The following is an 18,749-nucleotide window of genomic DNA, read 5'->3' on the forward strand; positions in this document are numbered from 1 at the left end:
AGATGTTCATTAACTCTCCCACGGGAAGCTTGGACTGTGGTGTGTTAAGAAGCCAAGCAACTTGTACCCAGCTAGAAGCCAAAACCACGAGGTATTTCTAATTCAGGTGGAACTGTGTCCTATATTCATCCTGGGATTACCAACATTGCTGAATCAAGATGTCTTTACTTATTTTAAGTAGAGCTAAATCTCCATGGAAAATATTACACATCCCGATATTATGCAAGTCAAGGCATCAAATTTTAGAAACCCAAGCCTCAACACTGTCTCCCACTGCTTGTTTTGGGTTCATTATCTTTAGCCATGATCACATAGCTTAGTTGTAAAGCACGAAAACCCTAGAACTCTCCTGTGCCTTTAAACCTACCCACCCGCATGCCTTTCCTCCCTCAAGGCCTTCCCCCTCCTGCCCAGCCAGAAGCTGCTATCACGACTGCTTGTTTGGAAACTGCCAACGTCCACTGATAAGAGAAGCAAAGCTCACAGGTCGGGAACAGTCTGCTTACCTGTGTTACCCATGGCTCAGGAGAGACATTTGTAACAGCCCTCTCAGCCACTGCAGAGCTGCTGGGCAAAATGCATGCAGGGAGCCACAATGAGTAAGACTTGGGATAAGCCCAAGAGCATTCCATCTTATTATCACTTTCCAAAGAAGCCTGGGAAGTGCAGCATGTCCACAGAAGCACTTGGCATTAAAGGGGAAAGAGGGCAAGACAAGTGTCAATGCTTGGCCAGTCAACACCAAGGCAGAAGAAATCTAGGTCTGAAGATGAAGGCCATAGTTCTGCACCAGTGAGGTCAAAGAGAGATTAATTATTATTCAGCTATTTATGCAAGCTTCCACGTTCCTCACTTAATTAGGCTGAAACACAGCTGAGCTTGAAAAGTAGCTACTTCTTTAAACAAAGACTTTAAACCGAAAAAAGTAATTTATGGGATCAGCACTGTACACAGTACAAGAAACACAAAGACCCAGATTGCACAAGGTGGCCCTCTGGAAAAGGTTAATCCCAGCACCTGAAGACTAGAAAAACTGGCATTCCCTCCAAAGCCACTCCCAAACACCATGGAAGCCCCTGGAGTCTCCAGGGCTCTTCCAGGGTCCCCAGCGGAGTCTCAGCACATCACTACTTCAGGCTGATCTGTGGCATTCTCTTCACCACCATGGCTGCTGTCCTCAAGGAAGAAAAAAATCAGCTCACTTCTTTGTGAGGTTGTAAACTAGGCTTTATTTTGCAAAAGACCAGACCTACTGACCTACTAGGAACACATTAGCTACTCCCTACACAGTTTCCATATTGCTCACAGGATTAAGGATGCTAGTTTAGAAGAAAATTCAGTGGTTTATCACAACTGCAAACATACCAACAAACAGAGATGCTGCCCTGCAGGGAACAACTAGTGAAATGATTCATGAATTCATGCTTTTATTTCAGACTGTGGCCAAACCTCTTTTGCCATTTATGCAGGCATACTTAAAGACCTTTATTTGAGCAGAAAGCAGCACAAGTGCAGCTATTTTTAGAACTACCTAAAAAACGGCAGGGCATGACATACCTTACTTTTTACCACACAGTAAAGATGAAAAACCTGGAACAACCTCTCTCTTTTACCCATCTGAGAACCTAAATGAGTAACTCTTTATTTACAGCCACTAATGGTTACCACTTCTGAGTTTATTTTTTCTCCTCAACAAACCACCTTTCCAGCAGGGAATTTAAGCTTTCAGCTATTTCAGACATTTTTGTTATTTTTGCTCAGTATGGCTTTTGAGCTGTCAACGAACTTCCCAGGTCATTAAAAATAAACAAACAGCAAATAACTTCACTGTTTCAGTTAACCCCAACTACAAAAGTCAGAAAGAGGGAGCAGATATACAAACGAAATGCCTTTTTTTTTTCTTTTAAATAATCCTGAAGCAATTCATTGTCATATGTTTCCGCCTATTTAGGCACTTCCCCAGCTGTGCCAAATCATTTACTTAAATTTAAGTGGAAAAAACCATGTGCAATACACAAGACATTACATAACATCAGCATTAGCAAGGAACAACAGGTTTAATATAAAAAGACAGCACAAAATTCATATTTAGATTTGTACCAGCAAAGAGTACAAGGTACCGTTTTCCCCCCACCTGTCTCCTCTTCATTGGTACACAGAGAAATGACAGTGCACAGCATTGCAGCTGGAGTACAATAAAATATCAGCAAGTTAAATAAATACACACACCCACAAAAGCAGCAGCAGCTTACACAGCCATACCTTTGAGCTTACTGCCATAGTCTTGTCTTTTTAAAAGCACATACAAGGAGCATCTTAGCTTCCAGGTGGTCTCAGACCCTTCCACGAGCGAAGATGTAGGGTGGACTTCTTAATGATTCCAAGCTATGAGCTATCTCTGCAGTCTTGGAGGTAAAGCACTCACCATGCAACAGAGATCTGTTGAAATGTCTCCCTCTTCTAACAATTACAAAGATCTGGTAAAAATACAGCTGTTTGCTGAAGAGCAACTGGTAGCACCACAACTGCTCTTCTGGAGAGAAAGAGCCACTCACTGATTGCTAGTTACTCTGGTACAGCATCTGGAACAAAATTATGGGGAAAAGATGATCACATGACAACAGGAAGTAGGAATTTCAGTGTAAATAAAACTAAAAAGGGCAATTTTTAGTGCAATAATATTGCCACCAATGGAGCAGTACCAACAAATGCCAAAGTACTATTTTTAAGGCATACATTACTGCAGCTTTCTCAAGAATAACCCCAGGTTTCCCCAATAAGCCTGTGTAAAACTATCCAGAAGCAAGTCATTGGTCAGTACCGCCAAAAAGAGAGATTCAGAAAGACAATCCTAAAAAGCAGGACTTTCCAAAATGCTGGCATTTGTAATACTAGAGACCCAACCAGGAAAAACACACTCAAACCCTACAGCTAGGAAAACACCAGCTGGCCTCAGGACAGCACAGAAGGTTATTCTCCAACTGTGACAGGAATTGCAAAGTCATAAAAAAAAAAAAAAAAAAAAGAAAAAAAAAGCTTAATTTATGCATTTTAAAGCAGTAGCTATCAGATATTGTTGTCCCATCCAACAAGGAGACCCCTTTGAGAAGACATCCTGCTACAGCATCTGCTCCTGCCTGACACTCCCTTCCTCCACTTCCCAGAGGGGTGCCTTGGGCAATCCCCACAGCAGCATGACCCATGATCTGTTGCTGCAGGTGTCCACACCTTTGCTGCCTTGAGCCTTTCTTGCCCCTTCAATTTAACCCACTGATTAAAATGCACCCACTCTTCTTTCCTAACGAGAGACGACTCCCATCTACATACAGAGCAGGAGGTACATCCTTGTGCTCCAAGACAGCCACAGCTCATGCTGCCTCCCAGAAACTTTGACGCCTTCCAGCAGGAAAAAAACCAAGAAAATCCCAGGAAAACAGCAAAGCTTTTGTGGCCCCTCTGACCTTGAAAAGAGACCGCACTTTTCACATCAGGTATCTGCAAGCAATATAAAGGATTGTTTCTGTAAGCAGCACCCAAGCTCAAGAAATCAAAATCAGGATTACAGCCTGTATTTGCCTGACTCCAGAAGCACCTGGAAGACAGTAAATGCTGAATCACTATCCAAAGAAAAAGGATCCCACAACTTGATGTTTTCCTTTGCACTCAGTAAGGACTGCTAAGAACAAGCCACCACCAAAGGACCACTGGATGCACACAAAAAAGTACACAGATCTGGGTACCACCTCCTGTCCTCCACCAGCTACTGATGGCATCTCCACCTTAACTGCATGGTACAAAGGTATTCTACTGACAAAGGTGTAACTATACAGTAAGAGTTTACTACAACTATTGCATTACATTGCAATTAAGTTTATTAATGGGCTTCTGTACAAAAAACCCAAGGAGTTTACTAGTGCACCAGGGTCGTAGTCATTCAAGGTACTGAATCACCAAAGCAAAACGATGGCAGAAAGGGTGTGATAGAAACAGAAATTAGGAGCAAAGACTCTCAAAACTAATGCAAAACAGAGAATCGCTGTTTTGCTGCAAGTGCTGCGCAACTTTGTCAAAATCCCATCTACCATCTGTTAAAACTTCTCAGATTTGGCACATAAAATATTAGAAACATAATTGGGGGGGGGGGGAGAAGGAGCTGCTGCGCAAGTTTTATTTTCTAGCTCAGATTTGCTGCATTTGTTTATTACTTGAAATAACTTATCAAGTATCAGACGGCAGAATCCAACTCTGGGAGTCTTAACAACAAAGAGCTCACTTCATCAGACACTCCTTCTGGTACACGATCTGAAAAGCAGCAGGAAATGCCATCCTTTAAAGCCCAGCTGTAAATGCTGCTCTCGTTTTCTTCTAGGGAGTATACAAACTGATTGCACACACCAAACAAACCTATCCATTGTACCCATCACCAGAAAGCTGTAATGAGGAGATAAACCCTAATCACAAAGCCACAGTCTGTATTTAATAAAAGGATGAGATCCAGGAAGACAACCAACAAAGCAAGAAGCCTGACCTGCAGAATCGGCACCTACTTCTTGTCCTGACGTGAACTCCAGCACCCTGACAACTTGGCTCCTTTCTGAAGCAAATAAAAATATACCCGAACCAAGATACACAATTGTATCTATTTTGACCCACTAAAATGGTCAAATAGAAGTGATCTCCACTCTTCTGTAAACCAGATGGGTACATTAAACAAAGGGATTTGACTTTTCCTCAAGATAAACAACTTTGTAAGAAAAACAAACCTATTCTCTTAACAAATATATTTAACTTCATCTGAGTAAACATTTTAATGGCACACTAAACAACAGCAACTAAAATAGGACCAAGTAATCCATTTCCGATAACGCTATAAACATCAATACTTTTTCAAAACAAGGAATAAACTTTTCTTATCTCCGGGCCCCAAAACCAGGCCTAGTTTGGCTGAATGCAGAGGGAAGGCGTGAGAATCGTCCCAGAGAAATCCTGTATTTCTGTTAGCAAGGTTGGAAAGTAGGAGAATAGATGTATGCAATGCATGACATCAAAACCATGCATGGCTTTGCCAGCAACACCACTTTCACAGTCTACCATGGTTGAAGGTTTGCAAGGGAAAGAAGAGGGCCTAGGGGATTGGAGTACTAACTTTGATGACAACTTTCAGAAATACTCTGCTTTGTAATTCCAGCTGGAGTTACTGACAGCTAGCACTCATCAAACATTTGAGCCCTAGGTCCCTTCCTGAGGTTACACTACAAGCACCAAAATCAATCCTGACTTTGAAACCATGATGGCAGGGTTGGGCAGACGGGTGCTGTTCTACTGGCATTACCATGTACAGAAGTTGAGAACCTAAAAAGCAAACCAAAAAATCCTCAGTACTTTTAATGACTACCACAGTGTTGAGGCAGACATGCCATGATAAAAAGCCCTCGGGTAAACTTGCTCAAAGCGGGAACATAGTTTTGCCCCAGGGGAAAAAGCAACACCAAATATTTTCCTCTGCTAAGTTGTCTTTACAGCATCTCCCTTAAGGGCATTCTCCAAAACAAATCAGAGACTTGTATTAACACTCTCTTGTATCACTGATCTACAATAAAGGATTATGAATAGTTTCCCAAGAATATATACAGAAAGGCAACACCAACACATCAAAGCGTACTTAAGCCTTTTATTTCCCGAGTCCTCCAACACAGCCAGTCACCCTGTGCATGCCATCAGCCAGGATCACATGTGAAGCCACAGCTCAGCTCCTGAAGCCTGTAGATCAGCTCCCCTCTCTTCCTTCCTCTGTCCCTCATTCAGAACAAAACAAAACCAAAACCCAAACCCAAATAATTCCAGAAATACTTAACCTGTCTAAGAAATGGGTTAAAGAGAATATTGACTTCTTCAATATTCACCTTTGCTTAACATTCTTTCAAAAATCTCTAGTGAGGCTCACCACAAGATGAAGATAACATACTTTCAAAGAAAAGTCTGATACCATAAACCAGGCAAAACGCCCCACAGAAGCAATTTAAGTATTTGCTAAAATGTATTAACATACAAATACAGGAACCCTATTCAACTCTGAAGTCTGGCAGGCCACTAGATGATACAGGAGATTGGTAACATCTGTCCTCCAGGACATTTTCCTTCAGCATGCCATTAATCCTAGAAGATGTACAAGGTATTATACTGACTCCCACATTTAGGCCCTGTTCCAACATACTTATATTTACACACTGGACGCAGAGCCATTGAGACACATAAGAAATCCAGCTTAAGATGCACTGAATCTGAATCTTCAGTGCAAGTTCAGAAACCCATACAAGTGACCGGTACCTTTCACTTTCGAAGACTTCCATACACAAGGATACATAAAAGGCTCTTTTTCCCCCCTCAGTTACTGACTAGGGGGGCTTATTCTTAATGTAAAATAACTAAGCACAATTGCTAACTTTTAAATTACAATTTTAAAAATTGTAATGAAAAAATATAATATCTCATACAGAAACTGTTTAAACCCCTCTCTAGAAGGGTTTACACAAAATGGAAACATTAACTTTGGTCAGCAAAACCAGACACATGCCAGTTTCTGCCATGCTTCAAATCTGAACCAGAACTGTGTCTGTTCCTAACAGGCTATTCAACAAGGAAAAACATATATTATCAAGTTTTTTCCAGTATCACTCATGTTTGAGATTTCAATAAAGGGGAGAGAAAAAAAAAAAAAAAAAGAGAAGAGGAAAAAAGAACCCTCTAAACTTTCTACCAAATAAGAAGGCTTTTCCAAGCTAGACTGAAAAACAGTCACTTGGCCACAAAGGAAATAAACACCTAAATAGAGTAAGTTATTTACATTTATCAGTAAAACAAGCACAGGTGTGACATGTTTACAGCTGAAACAACTCAGCAGCCTTCACCGGTTTACAGTCGGGAAGTCACTTCCCCAGTTATGATGTCCATGGAATGACACCCTGCACGGAAGCCACCAGACACCCCACTGGCACAGCCTTACAGTGGCTGTCCAGCTGAAGACATCAAGAACAAGCATAAACAATATTTGGACTTACCCAAGATGACAGTCTTGATCACTGACTTTGCAGAAATGAGTCTAGAATAGACAGTACATTCTCCCCCAACACGTTCCCACTTCTTACAGGTACATTTAGAAACACTAGTCATCTTTACTCATTCCTTCTGTCCTAATAAACCTTTCACAGTATACTTTTCCAATACAACATTCTTATTTTCCATGTAACAACGTAGTAATTTCTTCATCAGCATGGATATAGTTTACTTCACAAGGCAGGTCTGGAGGATAGTTAGTATCAGTTCCCATTCTGCATGCAAACTTTGAAAAGTCCTGTCTTTAAAAGAATGAAGTGTTTGAGCTTGAGCTTGGGCTTCTAACCAAAAGGATAATCCACTTAACTTTTCTAAATCAGGAGGTTGTCCAAAACAAAGTTGCATTACAGTAAATACGACCAATGGATAATGCCCAAATTTTCGTAGAATATCTCAGAAAATCCTAAATAAGTAAAAATACTAATAATAAAAAAAAAATCCACCATGCAAAATTTGAACCAATACTACCCCAAAACCAGTGACCTGCCCTGAACTGTTGCCCCAACGCCAAGCTATCCTCCTTCACATCTCACTAATGGTTTAAAGTGTCACATAATGATAAATAACAGGAAGATCAAGAGAAATGAGAATGCCTAAGCGATGACCCTTGTACAAGCCTGAAGTCATAATCAATCTAGCAAGTTTTGAGGTCAATTCCCAAAACTTGTAAAGTAGCCACAATTAGTGACTTAAGGGTGATAATTCTTCCTTCCCTCCACCCCACCCCCCCAGCAAAAGTGACTTTTTACCTCCTGCCCTTCTACCGGGGCTCCACCCTAAACTTGTGTTCCTGGCTCTGACCACAGCTGGGGACTGTGATTCACTAAGGAAAAATACTGGCCCTGCAGCTAAAAGTGGTGGTAAGATCAAACTACTCAGAGGACACGCTTCCCTCCAGGCCTGCAACAGGCACACAGTCACCATGCCAGGAGTACAAGGGATGGAGTTGCTGCTCCTGTCCCTCGCGGGAAGCTACAGCACCTTCCACTGGGGCCGCATCCCCCCAAGAGACATGAAAAGACATTTCCCTCACTAGAAATCTTTTTTTCTTTTTCTAACTTCAATCAATATGCACTCCCCATATTAAAAAGAAAAAAAAAAAATATAAAAAAGGAGGCATGTCATTCACTTGCTAGGGGTTAGGTCTGGATTTGTTCTGTGCAAACACACTGACACTATATAAATACACATACGCACACACACAGAGCCAAGGACCTACCAGTTTTCCTCCGGCTATCTTCTGAAGCCCAAAAAAAACATATTAATGAGACTATATTGGTCTTCCCAAGCTGAAACCCACGATTCAGCTAAAAACCCCATAGCAGAAGCCCAACATGGTACAACCAAGCCACCCAACAGCATAACTTTTGATAAGGAGTCCCAAACTTTTCTTTCCACATTTTGAGGCACACTGGGGCAATAAGAGCACTGAAAGGTTGCAGGGTTTCTCAGGCTACTCATTGGACCAGCATATTAAACTCTCCCTGTGACACTGAAAGGTCCAGCTCCCCTCTCTTTCTGCTTCCCTTTCCCCTGCAAAGTAGTTATCTCCTGCCTCCACAGAATCACGGAAAAAAACTGTGAAGCACTTATGATACAAGCCCATGCCACTCAGCTTCAAAAATAAGTCGGGATTGGCCATGCTTTCAAACACAATTCCCTTTTACCTGGCAGCAGGCTGTGCGACGGCTCCAAAACCAAAAAAGAGCCAAAGAGGTTCACAGCCTTCAGTATCACCCACACAGAGGGCTCACCAAATTAAAATACATATAAAGAAGAAAATCTGGTTAGAGCAAAATGGCTTACTCAAAGTGCTGACACAAACATATAATTAGGGAAAAGACCAACAAAAAAAGGAACATTTCAGCAAGGTGTCACTAGGAGGTAAAAAAAGCCAACGCTCAGAAGCAGCCAAGACTTCTGTAACAGTGGGGATTTCACAGCTCTCCTTTGGTTGGAGTCTGACTGAACGTACCTAAAAAACCACAAGCAGACCCTGCACAATGTAGAGCCTCCACTGCCAATTTCAATAGTTATATGTTTTGCAGCTTTAAGAGAATTCTTGTGTCATTTTACAATATTGGTGGTGCCAGCCAGGCTGCTAGGCTCCAGCCCAGCAACGATGACTCTGCTTCAGTCACACAAATGTACCGTATGAAAGGCACATGTGAAGTATTGGTACTAGGCAGTTACGATGACGTGCTACTGATGAACTGAATGCGATTTCCTGACTTACAGAAATAAACCCGCAAAAACGTCTTTCTGACTCCGTAAGGTAGACCTGGGACCCCCCGAAACATTCTCTAGTCAAAACATAATGCTCTCTAATGAACCTAAAAATAACTGTTGACAAAACCATCGGCTTTTTCAAAAAAAATAAATGTGAGAAGGAGTCACAGTTCAGAAACTTCAGAAAACGCAGCCAACCCCAACAGCCAGAAGAGGCACTGGTCCTGCTTGGCACAGCTTTGGCGCTGGGAAGCCCTCCAGAAACATAACCCTTGCACCATCACCGATGGGATGATGGTTTTACCCCACCGGTCTGAAATGCAACTTGGCCAAGCCACACAGCTGACACCAACATCACAAGCTGGAACATCAGACCCATATTTGTGCTATCAGTAAAACACTTCTAAACTAAAACTGGGAGACTTCCAAGACTGTGTATATTGATGCAGAAATTTATTAGCATCACCGATTTTCACTGTAAGAGCAGAAACTCAACAGTGCCAAGGTCACTTGGTTGCAGAGGATGGTGAACCTCTCGAAGGTCTCCATGAAGGACCTCTGTGCTGGAAGGCGGTAATCTTCCAAATGCCACAGCACAGCAGCATCACAGAATAGCCTGGCGCAAGCTGCGTATCCAAAATGAGAGCTTCCAGGCTCGGTAAATACCTCCTCTGACAGGTCCCTGAAGCTAAGTTCAAAGCCTCAGAATTAATTTTTGTCCCATCTCCTTCCCACAGAGGGAGGTTCAACACTTGCTCCTTCAGGACTCATGCTGGGAGCCCTGCCCTTAAAACAGGGTACACAAGCAAATACAGGCAACAGTGGAAAGCAGAAATGAAGGAAACCATTTTGAACTCCTAGGTACCAGCAGTACTGCTAAAAATAAAAGTATGCTGGACAGAGTATCTGCTGTGTCTCAAAGGAGGCTACCCACAGCTCCAACAAACCTCTATGCAATTTTAGAGAAACATCAATAGGACCCCTCTAGGATAATGATGATTTTATAACCCTCTCCTTCAACATCATCTACCCAGACCTTCTACACAGAAGGCAGGAGACAGAATTGCCCTCATCCTTCTCTTCCAATTATGGAAATTGCAGGGAGAGAGGGAAATCCTTTGTCCTTAGAGCTTAGCAGCAGCTGAACTCCATCAACCCCTGCAGCCATCGCTACGCACACAGCGCTGCAAACTCCCCAGGAGCTGAGCACTGCTCAGAGAGCAGGTTCTGACATGATGACCTTCAAAAGTCCCTCCCAACCCCAAACACTCTCTGATCTCAGCTGGGCCAGCAACTGCCACACTTCTGTGACAAGGACAGCGACCATGGTTCAGTGCAACACACCATATGTCTTGGGCAAAGTGACTCCACACATAAGAGAAGGAAGATGAACTTCTGCATCCACTTCCCCTGCTGCCCCGGTAAGCACTGCTTGGGAACTTCAGATGCTGAAGAGCCAGTTTGAGCTTCCCTCTCCTGCCTTTTTTGTGCTAAATTTCCCTGTGTTCCTTCTCATCTTGAAATGACTTTCCTCCTTCCCTTATGGCATACATCCCCTTTCAGTAGGGATGCATTCTCACTGGAAAAAAGCCTGACCTCAGCTACCACAAGAGGCTGCTCCCTTGCAAGCACCCTAGCTGCTAGTAAAACATACAGGAACGATTTTTTTCAGGCTGTTTTGAGCAACTCAGCCAAATAGCTCTGCTGCACACATCCATACTTTTAATTCTGAGTATGGATCTCTGGGATTTCTAGAGGTTTAAACACCTTATATACGAAAACATGACTATGTAAACATACCAAAAAAGTTACATCTCTACCACCGACCTTCCTTCAAACACAGAAAGGTAGCACAGATCACTCAACAGCCTTAAATAGTTTTTAAAGTCTCAGAAAACACTTCTCTGCGTTTAGAATGCAATTGTACAACTACTTTAATAACTTCCAGCAATAAAAGGATTTTGGGGAGTAAATTCCAGGGCTGACTCTTCCAGCCTAATTCTTTACTCAGAGCCCTTCTTTTGACTGATTTAGAAAAACTGGGACACAGATGGAAATTAAGGCTTCTCTGGAGACAAGTACTTGCCATCCTGTAACAACAAAAGCTAAGAATATGAAGAAATAGTAAAGAAAGGAAACTGGGCAGCAAGATGGAGAAATCATAAAGCTGTTAAGTGACAGACAATGGCAGCATCAGCTGATCAAGGGGATCCTGGTGCCATCCCACACCTCACCTAACACGGCAAGTCCTAACAGGAGCACCTCTGTGACTGCGCTCTGGCAGTATCCAACCCAGCTGCCCCAGTTTGTTCCAGTGAACATCACCCTTCAGTGAGAGCAGCTCACAGTCAGCATCTAGCTACGGAAAAGTATGGGAGAAATAGTAATACAAGGGTTTTCTTTCCAACAGCCAGACTGAAAACACTCCTGCCTCCAGCGCAGCAAGTTCTTGGTAACACTGAGGAACAACCTATACCTTTCTCACCCACCAGCCTTCCTCCCAAAACATAATGTATATCACAGAATCATAGAATAGTTCCAACCCCCTCTGCCATGGGCAGGGACACCTTCCACTAGACCAGGTTGCTCAAAGCCCCATCCAGCCTGGCCTTGAACACTGCCAGGGATGGGGCAGCCACAGCTTCTCTGGGCAACCTGTGCCAGGGCCTCACCACCCTCACAGTAAAGAACTTCCTCCCTACATTTAATTTCTATCAGCGGACTCACATCACTGACAAATGAGAGCAGAGCAGACCAGGCTTTTTACCTGCGCCTTGCATCCAGCTTCCGCTTTCCTCCACGCACTACAACTTATTTTAACAAGAACAGTAATTCTCTCAGATAAGTCAGCAAATATTTTTGTAAAGAGCAGCTGCAGGATGTCTGCCTCACACAAATTAAATTACCCAGCTAGTGGCTCAATCCTGTGCCTTCAACAATTTTCTGTGGTAGCTGGGTCAGGCCCAGTGCATTTCTGCAATTGTGCCTCATGCTCCCTATATGCCATTTACATATGCTCCAGTGTGAGGAAAGGAAAATGTTTATACTTACGGGTGGGACTTTGGATGCAGATTAAAGTCAAGGTGCTATATTTACTGATCTTTTAAAGTAATATCAACATGTTGAAAGGGAGTAAGAGTTCTTAAGAAAGATCAAAGTCTGCATGCAGCAACCACAAATTAACATAAATACATGCAGAAATACTAACAGAGACTGGCAAAATTTACTTGCCTTTTCCCTGGGGCAAGTAATTTTGGCTAATAGGGGAGTCAAAACCATTAAAACTCTTCTTCACCTTTATGTAGGGCACGCTACAGTACTTTGTGTCAGAGTGAATGACTCTTTAGATTAATTTTGCAAGGCTAGGCTAATACTACCATATTGCTCATGGCTTGCAAGCTTTTGAAAGGCAAGAGCTACATCCTCTCGGGGGGGGGAAGGGATAAAAAAAAAGCAATATTACTACTTAAGTCAGACTTTTTCAAAGCTAATCCTGCATTTCTTCCTTCTTATTGCACTTGACAGAACTTTTGTTGCCTGACAAATGAAAAGCTAACAAGCAGTAAGGTGTATGACCTTCTTTTATTTGACTAATTACTATTCCGGTAAACAGATCACCTATTTTTCTTGTGGGAGCATCAACAGCAGCACCGAGAACACGAGGGAAGTTATTTCGTGAGGGCAAAGGACGGGTTTGCAGCTTAATCACAGCCTTGTAAAGCAGTTGCCTGACCTGCATTTACAACCGTGACAGTGCAACCGCTTCTGCGAGAGCTGTGATTAAAGCAGCCGTGCAGTCAGTCACCAAGAAGTCGCAACCCAGATACAATGCAAGCTTTGCCAGCAGCCTGCAAGCACAACACACGCACAGAAGCCGCTGTGCTAACACCAGACACCTTATGTTCGTAACGCTGGGTCCACACGAGATGGGCTGAACTGATCTGGTAAAATATCACTGTATAAAATTCAGCTAACTTAGACCAGAATAGGAGCCAAGTTCTGACTTTTAGTGTATACCCTAAGTAGCAAAGGGTCTTTGATTCGGTTTGCTCACCCGACATGAGGAGATTGTTACGATCCACGAGATAATGGTAAAGTTCAAACTGCTTTCAAGACTTAAGCCTTACTGCTTTGCATTTTGTATCGGAAAACTTGGTCTATACTTTAACAACATACATTTAAGAAACAGACCTTAAAAAGCATCTCTACTCCCATCATTTGAAGCCTCCCTTGCCCATACGAGGCAGAATAAGTAACCTCCCCGGGTTTCATGCAGGGAACACCGAGGAGGGAGCCCCTCCCTCTCACCGAGACTCGGCTTCAAAGGCGGCCACGCCGCGGCAGCAGGGACGGCGCGGGCAGAGGGGCATGGACCCGCGGCAGCACCGGTGCCGGAGCCCACGGCAGCCGGCTGCCCAAGGGCGCCAACAGCGCAAGGGGTGCCGCCGGGGGGCGCGGGGCAGCGGCACCAGGGGCTCGGGCGGGCAGAGCCGGCACCTCCAGCCACTGCCCGCTCTAATGAACCCCAATTAGCGCCGAGCGCCTTCCCGACGAAAAGCCGGCGGCCTCGAGTTCCGCCCCCGGTAACGGCCCGAACGGCTGGTACTTTGTCGGGGGGGAGCCCTCCCTCCCGCTCACGAAGTCCGATGCCCGAGGATCTGCTCCTGCAAACCCCCTGCAAGCCGAGGCGCTCGCTCGGAGGAACACACGGCACTTTTCGAGAGCCCCTTGCCGCTCTGCTGCCGGCTCCTGCCCCACAAAGCGACTTCACAAAGCTGAAGGAGAAGGAAGGAGGAGAGGAAAGGAAAACCCCACGGGCCCGCGCTCACCTCCGCCAAGAAGTTGTCCATGGTGGCCCCTCGGCCCGCCCGCGGGTGCGCAGCGCCGGGCCCCAGCCGCGCACCATGTGCCGCTGCCTCCCGGCCCGGCTCGGTTCGGCCTCACCGAGCCGCCTCAGCCGCCGCGCCGCTCCATCGCGCCCCAGCGCCGGCACCGGCCCGCAGCCTTTGTCCGCACGCACCCTCAGAGCCGGTCCCGGCAGCGCATAGCCGCCGCTGCGAGCCGGGGGAAGGGGCAAGAAGAAGAAGGAGGAGGAGGAGGAAGAAGGCTCCCGCCGCCGCACGCTGCTACCCGGGGCCGCCCCGTCCCGTCCCGGCGGGGCAGGGGCAGAGGCGGAGCCGGGGCCGCGCCGCTCCCTGTGCCGCGCTCAGCCGCGCCCCCGCCCCGCCCCGGCCGGGCCGCGGGCAGCGCCCCCGGGCCCCTCGCACCCCGCGCCCGCCCTGTCCCGTCCCGCTGCTGCCCCTCGGTGTGGCTCCCGAGGGTCCCCGGGGCCTCGTTTCGGTCCGCCCGCTGCAGCTGCTCGGGGCATGGGAACACGCGTCCAAGCGCGGACTGGAACGACCGTGGGGTGGCACGGGAGCGGGGCGCACGGCCGGCCGCCGGTATGAGGGTGTGCTCCGCTCCCGTGTTTTACAACACAAAGCCATGCAAAGCACCGCCACCCGGCAAAAGTTCCTAGCGAAGTTAAGTGTCGTTTAAAGAATATGTACCTGCAGGCTCCCGTGGCATACAAGAAGCTCTTGTTTAAGTTTGTGGCAAATTTCTGTACGGGCTCCTGTCCTACGTTCCTTCACTAAATACATACTGCAACAGCCATTGTTCTGCACCGAGGCAAGAGCACAGATTAAAGTAGCCTTCGGGCTTCATTCAGCACCTTACTGTATAGCTTTTCCCGTCCTTCACATTTCTGTGAAGTGGGTATTAAGTGTTCATTTTTTGGAAATGCTTCTTGTTCACCATTTTGCATTCACCCTACATTAAGTAGCACCACAAGGAACACAGCAAAGGAGAATCAAATTTTGTAGCTACAGGCCTATTTCATTCACATTACAGAAAGAAATGTACAAAAAATTAGCCATAAAGAAAGTGAATGCAGAATTCAGTCGTCTGGTCGCAGGCAGAATCCTAACTGCTTTGGAAGCTTGAGCATGTAAGTGATGATAAGGGAGAGTAGCCCTGCACATCAGAAATAATTACTTTAAGGTGTCATAGGAACTAATGTGTATAGCACAATAAGCACTGCTCGGAAAGCTAGTTGAAGAATACATATACTATGCAAGGAAAAATATTCTTCTTTCACCTTGGTGTCCAAAAAGCCCCAAACGAATAAAGAGCAGAGCGGATAGAAGAGGTTTGGCTTAGAGATAGGTGTTGTCCACAGCAGGAACTTTTGTTCCTTGCAGCAAAAGCAGGAACACTTCCCACCTTGCTGTAGATCAGCAGAGTCCCTGGGCAGCATCCCTTGTTGCAGTTTGCCAAGCCCAGCCAGGAGACAACCTGCAGCCTCCTGGGGACTGCTGGGGGGGGGGGGTCACTTCCCTTCCCAGCCCACCCTGGTCTCTACACCCAGGTATGCAGGTTGTGCCTTCCTATGGTTGCTTTGAAACTCAAGTTTTGCAGAGGATTATAGAACTATAGAATGGTTTGGGTTTGAAGGGACCTTAAAGCTCATCTAGTTCCAAACCCCTCTGCCATGGGCAGGGACACCTTCCACTAGACCAGGTTGCTCAGGTTGCACCTGAAATCGCCTGTCTACACAGTAGTGACTCTCAGCGAAGTTAGCCTACATAGTTATTCCACCATAGACTATACAGTATAAATCACGGTATGGAAGCTCCATAACTGTATTCCAAACTACCGTGCTTCCAAAGTCACTCCACGGGAACATTTTTTTTTCCACAGTCACGGTGCCAGAAAGCTTCCTCACTCAGACAAGCTCTGGGGAGGACTGCGTCAGATCAGAGGTTTTTATTAAGTTAGTTTGACTTATGATTGAATACTTTCTTTGACACCATATTATTGGAATGTAACATGCATGTCTGGCTACTGCGTTGCATGTACTTGGGTCTATGAAGCACAACATCATAGGAGTTCATAAAAACTTTGAATATGTTGTCCCATAAAAGCAGCCTGTGTATTTTTAAATGAGAATTTCAGTAAATTACAAGAAACCATTACCAACAGAATAGGACCAGATTTATTCAGCCTAAAAATACATTGCAGAAAGAACGAGTATTCTCTTGTGGCATAGATGTATTGCAAAAGACTGTAAAACTCTAAAGACTTTTCTTAGAATTTAGAACAACTGCAAAGAAGCACGAGCAGGAGGGTTCTAGGAAGAGGGTTTAGGGGAGCAGAGGAGAAGGGAAGAGCAGTTTGTACAGTCACTCCAACAAGCTTCTCCGTTTGGTCCTTCTTTGTCTTCTTGTGTCAGTTCTGCTCACAGTTGGTAAGCGCTAGCATCTGTGTTTCATAGGAAAGGGATTTTGAAACATGGTGTTTCCTTTTCCCGCTCTGAAAATGACCCCAAACTAGTCTTTACTCATTTTATGCAATTGTTTTGGAATTTGGAAAACCCCACAGATATGCCGTACAAAGCTCCATACATCTACGAACATCTGGGGACTTGGCCAGTTCTCCACAGCTCCAATTTTCTTTTAATCGGTAGAAATTCCTTCGCTGATTGTGTGCCTAAGGTAAATTACTTCCTTTTGAAGCTGCTCACATGCGTGCCAGCTCAATTTTCAGCCCGGGTGAGGACCAGGAGACTCATCTCCACCTCCTCAATGAGACTGTAGAGGTCTCCCCACCTCGTGCAGGTGGTTGGTAGCGAGGTGACTGGCTAGTGGGCCCCTTTCCCTCAGCCTCTCTCTTGCTCTGTGTGTTACAGCTTTGGCATTTGCAAGATTGGCTTTACTCTAGCTGGTCTGTTAGACCGTTTCAAGATTCCTCACTTAAATTCACTGCATTACATGGGCCAGGTCATATCTTCACCCAGGTTATTGAACCTTTCTTCCTTCTACCAGTAGTATTTGGCCAAGATGATTGACAAAAGACAGACATCTCTTCCTTCCCTAGCTCCAAAGTAACCTTAGTAGCTGCAACTTTTGTAAGACCCTGGACTTTTAAAACAGGTTTTAACCACTCCTGTCTCTATCAACAAGTAGAAATCAGCATGCAGCTCTCTCCATTTCTGCTCTGGAGGCAGAACCAACATTCTGACTGAAGCCCAGTTGTCTATAAATCATATATTTCACCTGAGCTGTGTTTCTTCACAGGGGATTTCTACAGACCAAATTTGCAGGACTTTTTAAAAAAGATTTATTGCGCCTGCATTTATTATGAAGTTCATCAACATGATTGCATCCCTACAAACCATTAACCCATTCAGTACCTCGAGCACACTTGGTCAAATTCTAGATGTTCATTTTTCAAAGTAACTTTTCTACCGAAACTGTCACCGCACCGTGGGACTGGTGGCTCCCTGAGGCTGGGAGCATCAGGGGCTCCCCCGCTGGGTGATGGCAGGGCTGGGCAGACAGGGCTCATCCCATGACCCCAGCTGGGGGGCACTGAGGCATTGGCAGGTAGGGGGAGTCCTGGGGGGAGTGGGCAGGGACAGTTGGGGCTGGTGGTGCCCTCGAGGCCATGACAGTAACCGTGTTTGAAACCAAATAGGTTGTGCTGTTGCAAGTCCCTGTCTTTGCTGTGTCTTACTGCCCATGGTGATGGTTTCTGTGCATTTCACAAATCCTGCTCCCTGTTCAATAAAGCAGGCACTCATTTGATTACCCCAACCTTAGTACAAAATCTGTGAGAGCCATCTTTATACTAAAAAGCAGAAGTTTTCCTTTCCCTACTGACTGCACTGAAGTAGGTTATCTGCCCTAACCCAAGGCACTGCTATCCCTTCTGTCAGACATGCGGATTGTATTCAGCCAAAGAATTAAATTGTGCATTCAATTAATTCAATCTTATTAATTAAAAGGAACCGAAGTTAAAGTTTTCTTATTACCAAAATGAGGCAGTGTGTTGCTTTGTGCACAGCTCAAGGCCTCATTTCATCCATTACTACCTCTAAAATTTGCTCTTGGATTTTTCCCCTTGGGGTCTTTGTCCATGGCATACTTGGTTTTCAGAGTGGCTTTGTACATGGTCTGCATTTCTGGTAAGAATTCCCGTTTCTTTAAAACAACTCCAAAAAAGGAGTTTAACCACCTTTTGTTCTTCTATCTATGTGTTTATTCTTCGATACTGCACTTGTGAGCTCCAGTTAGGTTTCAGCTAATTAACTTTTGGTAGACCAGATGTTTGGCATTGACATTGTACCACAAAATCTCAGAGTTCAAGACGTTATTGGAGGAGCAAATATTTCTGTAGAGGGTGGCAGTATACAGGCAGACAACCAGAACAGAGCATAGTTTGCTGCCACACAAGTTTTGAAGGATACAATGAAAGAAAAGATTGCTCCAGCCAAAATTGTTATGATCTGTGGAGGGCAAAAAACCCAGATTCCTCACATTCTTGTCCATCCTAACTCCTTCACAAGCACGTGCTCAAGTTTCAAA

The 18,749-nt window shown here is 45.0% G+C and overlaps 1 protein-coding gene across 2 annotated transcripts in view; it reads right to left on the reverse strand.

The window, feature by feature from the left end:
• The window catches only part of MYO10 (myosin X), a 161,081-nt gene extending 146,626 nt beyond the window's left edge, over positions 1-14,455 (reverse strand). Inside the window, exon 1 of one of the 2 annotated variants that reach the window (XM_030471577.1) lies at positions 14,172-14,455. In XM_030471577.1, the coding sequence (XP_030327437.1) occupies positions 14,172-14,192 (21 nt within the window). In that variant the 5' untranslated portion in view covers positions 14,193-14,455. The remainder of the gene's footprint in view (positions 1-14,171) is intronic. The other variant, XM_030471666.1, reaches the window with a different exon arrangement.
• Positions 14,456-18,749: the final 4,294 nt, after the last annotated feature.

The sequence above is a fragment of the Strigops habroptila genome, chromosome 1 (assembly GCF_004027225.2).
Source record: "Strigops habroptila isolate Jane chromosome 1, bStrHab1.2.pri, whole genome shotgun sequence".
NCBI lineage: Eukaryota > Metazoa > Chordata > Aves > Psittaciformes > Psittacidae > Strigops > Strigops habroptila.